Source organism: Gallinula chloropus (assembly GCF_964237585.1).
Source record: "Gallinula chloropus genome assembly, chromosome: 1".
Lineage (NCBI taxonomy): Eukaryota > Metazoa > Chordata > Aves > Gruiformes > Rallidae > Gallinula > Gallinula chloropus.
In genome coordinates, this window is record NC_140085.1 from 215412398 (window position 1) to 215415271 (window position 2874).

The 2874-nt window shown below is 64.6% G+C and overlaps 1 protein-coding gene across 1 annotated transcript; it reads right to left on the reverse strand.

Moving 5' to 3' along the window:
- Positions 1-240: 240 nt before the first annotated feature.
- On the reverse strand, positions 241-2141 carry LOC311205030 (folate receptor gamma-like; the record flags this gene model as incomplete). Its single annotated transcript, XM_084279319.1, has 4 exons — positions 2070-2141; positions 1297-1485; positions 854-989; positions 241-602 (listed from the first exon to the last, which is right to left on the reverse strand). The coding sequence occupies exons 1-4, from the start codon at positions 2124-2126 to the stop codon at positions 241-243; spliced, it is 744 nt and encodes a 247-aa protein (XP_084135445.1). The 5' UTR covers positions 2127-2141.
- Positions 2142-2874: the final 733 nt, after the last annotated feature.

The window sequence follows — 2874 nt, forward strand, 5'->3', positions numbered from 1 at the left end:
GCTGCAGGGGGGGACAGAGGGGGCTCCTGCATCCGAGCAGAGGGACACACATCCCCTCCTGGGAGGGCAGCGGAACAACACCCGTGTCAGCAGCCAGGAGCAGGGGCAGGTGTCGAGGGTCAACACAAAACTCAGAGTCCCTACCGTGGGGAAGCCAGTCCAGACAGACCCGAGTTACCCAGGCCAGCTCCTCTTGCAGGGCAGCTGGAAGAGCCCAACCCACACCCCTTTGGGGAGGGGTCACAGGGACCCCCATCCACGGGACCTGCAGCCCCCAGCTCCCCCCAGGAGCACCGTGAGGGCCAGAGGCAGCAGGAGCAGGACAGCCCACGGCAGAGCACACGCGGCTCCGCTGGCCTCAGGAGCCACCTTCTCCACCCAGGCTGGGGAGGATCTCTTTTTCCAAGCATAGTACTTGGCCACGGCCACGTTGGGGTTGCCCTGGGCAGGGTCAAACCACATCTGGATGCAGCGCCCGCTGCCCCGGGGCTCCGTGGTGTATCGGTAGGAGTGGGACCAGATCTTCTCACACAGGTCTCTGGGCTGGGGGAAGACTTGGCTGAAGGGCCGGCACATGGAGCCCCAAGGGCAGCGGTTGGTTCCTGAGGACAGGCAGAGCCACAGGAAGAGAACAGCGTGAGGGGAGGGGGCTTCCACCCAGGAGCGAGCCACCCACCCACCCACCCACCCACCCACAGCCCATCACTGGGGCCTGGATGGGGCTTTGGCCACCTCCTACCCAGCACCCCCAGGCAGAGGGGGTCTGGCAGGGGTCTCAGGCCCCGCTGTGGGGCCAGCAGCACCACCAGCACCCTGCCTGCGGGGGGGGGGTGACCCCACACAGCCCACCCACCTGTGGCCCAGTTCCAGCCCTTGTGCCAGTTCTCCTTGCAGGTGACGCAGTCCTTGCAGTCCTCCCACCACTCCTCACAGTCCTCCTTGCACAGCGGCACGTGGAGGATCCTCTCCCGGCGCCAGCTGCTGTCGGCCTGCAAGGGAAGGGGACCTCTGGCCTTGGAAGTGAAGGGACAGGCCCTGCCACATCCCAGGCTCCCCTTGCACCCCATCCTTTGGGCTCCAGGACCAGTCCCAGAAGAGTCCCGAGCCCAGAGACACACACACCCCAACAACAAGCGATTCCTCCACCAGCCTAAGCAGAGCCTAGAGAGTCCTCTGATCTCCCCACCCAGGTGGAAAGCCTGCAGCATCCCTGGGCAGCACCCCCCAAACACATCAAGGGGGCACAGCACCAGCCAGCACAGCCCCGTGGCTCAGGCACAGCAGCCCCGACCCTACCTGGTCGATCCAGGGCCCCAGGTTGGGGGAGCACTCGTACAGGCACGTGTCCTGGATGAAGTGGCGCTTGCACTTGGGTGGCATCAGCCCACAGTGGTTCCAGTTGAAGTTGTACAGGTTGGACTGGTCCTTGTGGGCTTCTGAGCTGGTGTTGGCGGTGCAGCAGGCGTTGTCCTTCCATGGAGCACACTGTGGAGGAGCAAGAGACAGGCTGGCCAGGGAGGGCAGGGGGCAGCTGGAGGGTCAGACGATGCTGCAGACACCAGCACCCTGCAGACCCTACAGCAAAAGCCTTGGGCAGCAGGAGGACTTCCTCTCCTCCAGTGAGCCCTCAGGCAGCCTTGATTGAGGGGTTCAGGGCTGCAGCAAGGTGGAGCAGGAGGCAAATCCTCCCTGGGAATTAGTGCCAGCTGGAGGAGTAGAAACAAACTCCTCTCCCACCCTGAGGTGCCCTTAGCCCCATCTCCAGCCAGGCCCTGGGCAGAGCTCTTCAGTGAGAGTGACTTCCCTTGCTCTGGGCTGGGGCACCCAAGCCTTGGTGAGGGGAAGCTCCTGGCCCCAGAGGGGTGACACCAGGCTGACAAAGCCCCTGCACCTGCCCCAGCCACGTGCTGGGAGCAAGCAGCAACGCAGCCAGGCCACATCCCCAGCACAGAGGCTCTTCCCCAGGCAAGGGGCTGCAGAGCCCAAAGCACACACCAGCCCCTATCAGTGTGGAGGGAGCAGGGGGCTGCAGCAATCCCCCCCCCCCAGACACATCAGCAGGGACTTACCTGGTGATGCAGCATCCCCTCCGGGCCAGGCTGGGTCTTGTGGTGCTTGGCATCCATGCAGACGTTGAGCAGCGGGTCCTTGGCGGGCACCAGGGCGCAGGCAGCCAGCAGCACCAGCAGCACCAGCAGCACCCGCCCCGCGCCCATCCCTGCGGCAGCCTGGCTGGGCCCGGGAGCTGCACAACACCAGGACAGCCTGGGAGGGGTGTGCCACAACAGGCAGCAAGCTGTGGGGTCCTGGGGACACACCAGCAGACCCTCAGCACTGAGGATGGAAGTACAGCCCCTCAGTGAGGATGTCAGGTCATCATAGAGTCACAGGGGTGGGAAGGGCCCCCCAGAGCCCATGGGGTCCCACCCCCTGCCCAAGCAGGGTCCCTAGGACAGGTCAGGGCTGGAATCTCTCCAGAGAAGGAGACTCCACATCCCCTGGGCAGCCTGTCCCAGGGCTCCCTCACCGGGAAGAAGTTCTTCCCCACATTGGGGGGAACTCCCTGTGCTGCAACTTGAGCCCATCGCCCCTTGTCCTGTCCCCACAGACACTGAGCAGAGGCTGCCCATGGCCCCTGGGTCCCACCCTTCAGCTCTTGAGAACCAGTGATCAGATCCCCTCTCAGGCTCTTCTCTGCAGGCTGAAGAGCCCCAGCTCCCTCAGCCTTTCCTCCCAGGGAAGATGCTCCAGGCCCTTCAGCATCCCTGTCCCTCCTCTGGACTCTCTCCAGGAGATCCCTGGCTGGTTGATCCCAGGGAGCCCAGACCTGGACACAACACTCCAGGTGGGGCCTGAGCAGGGCAGAGCAGAGGG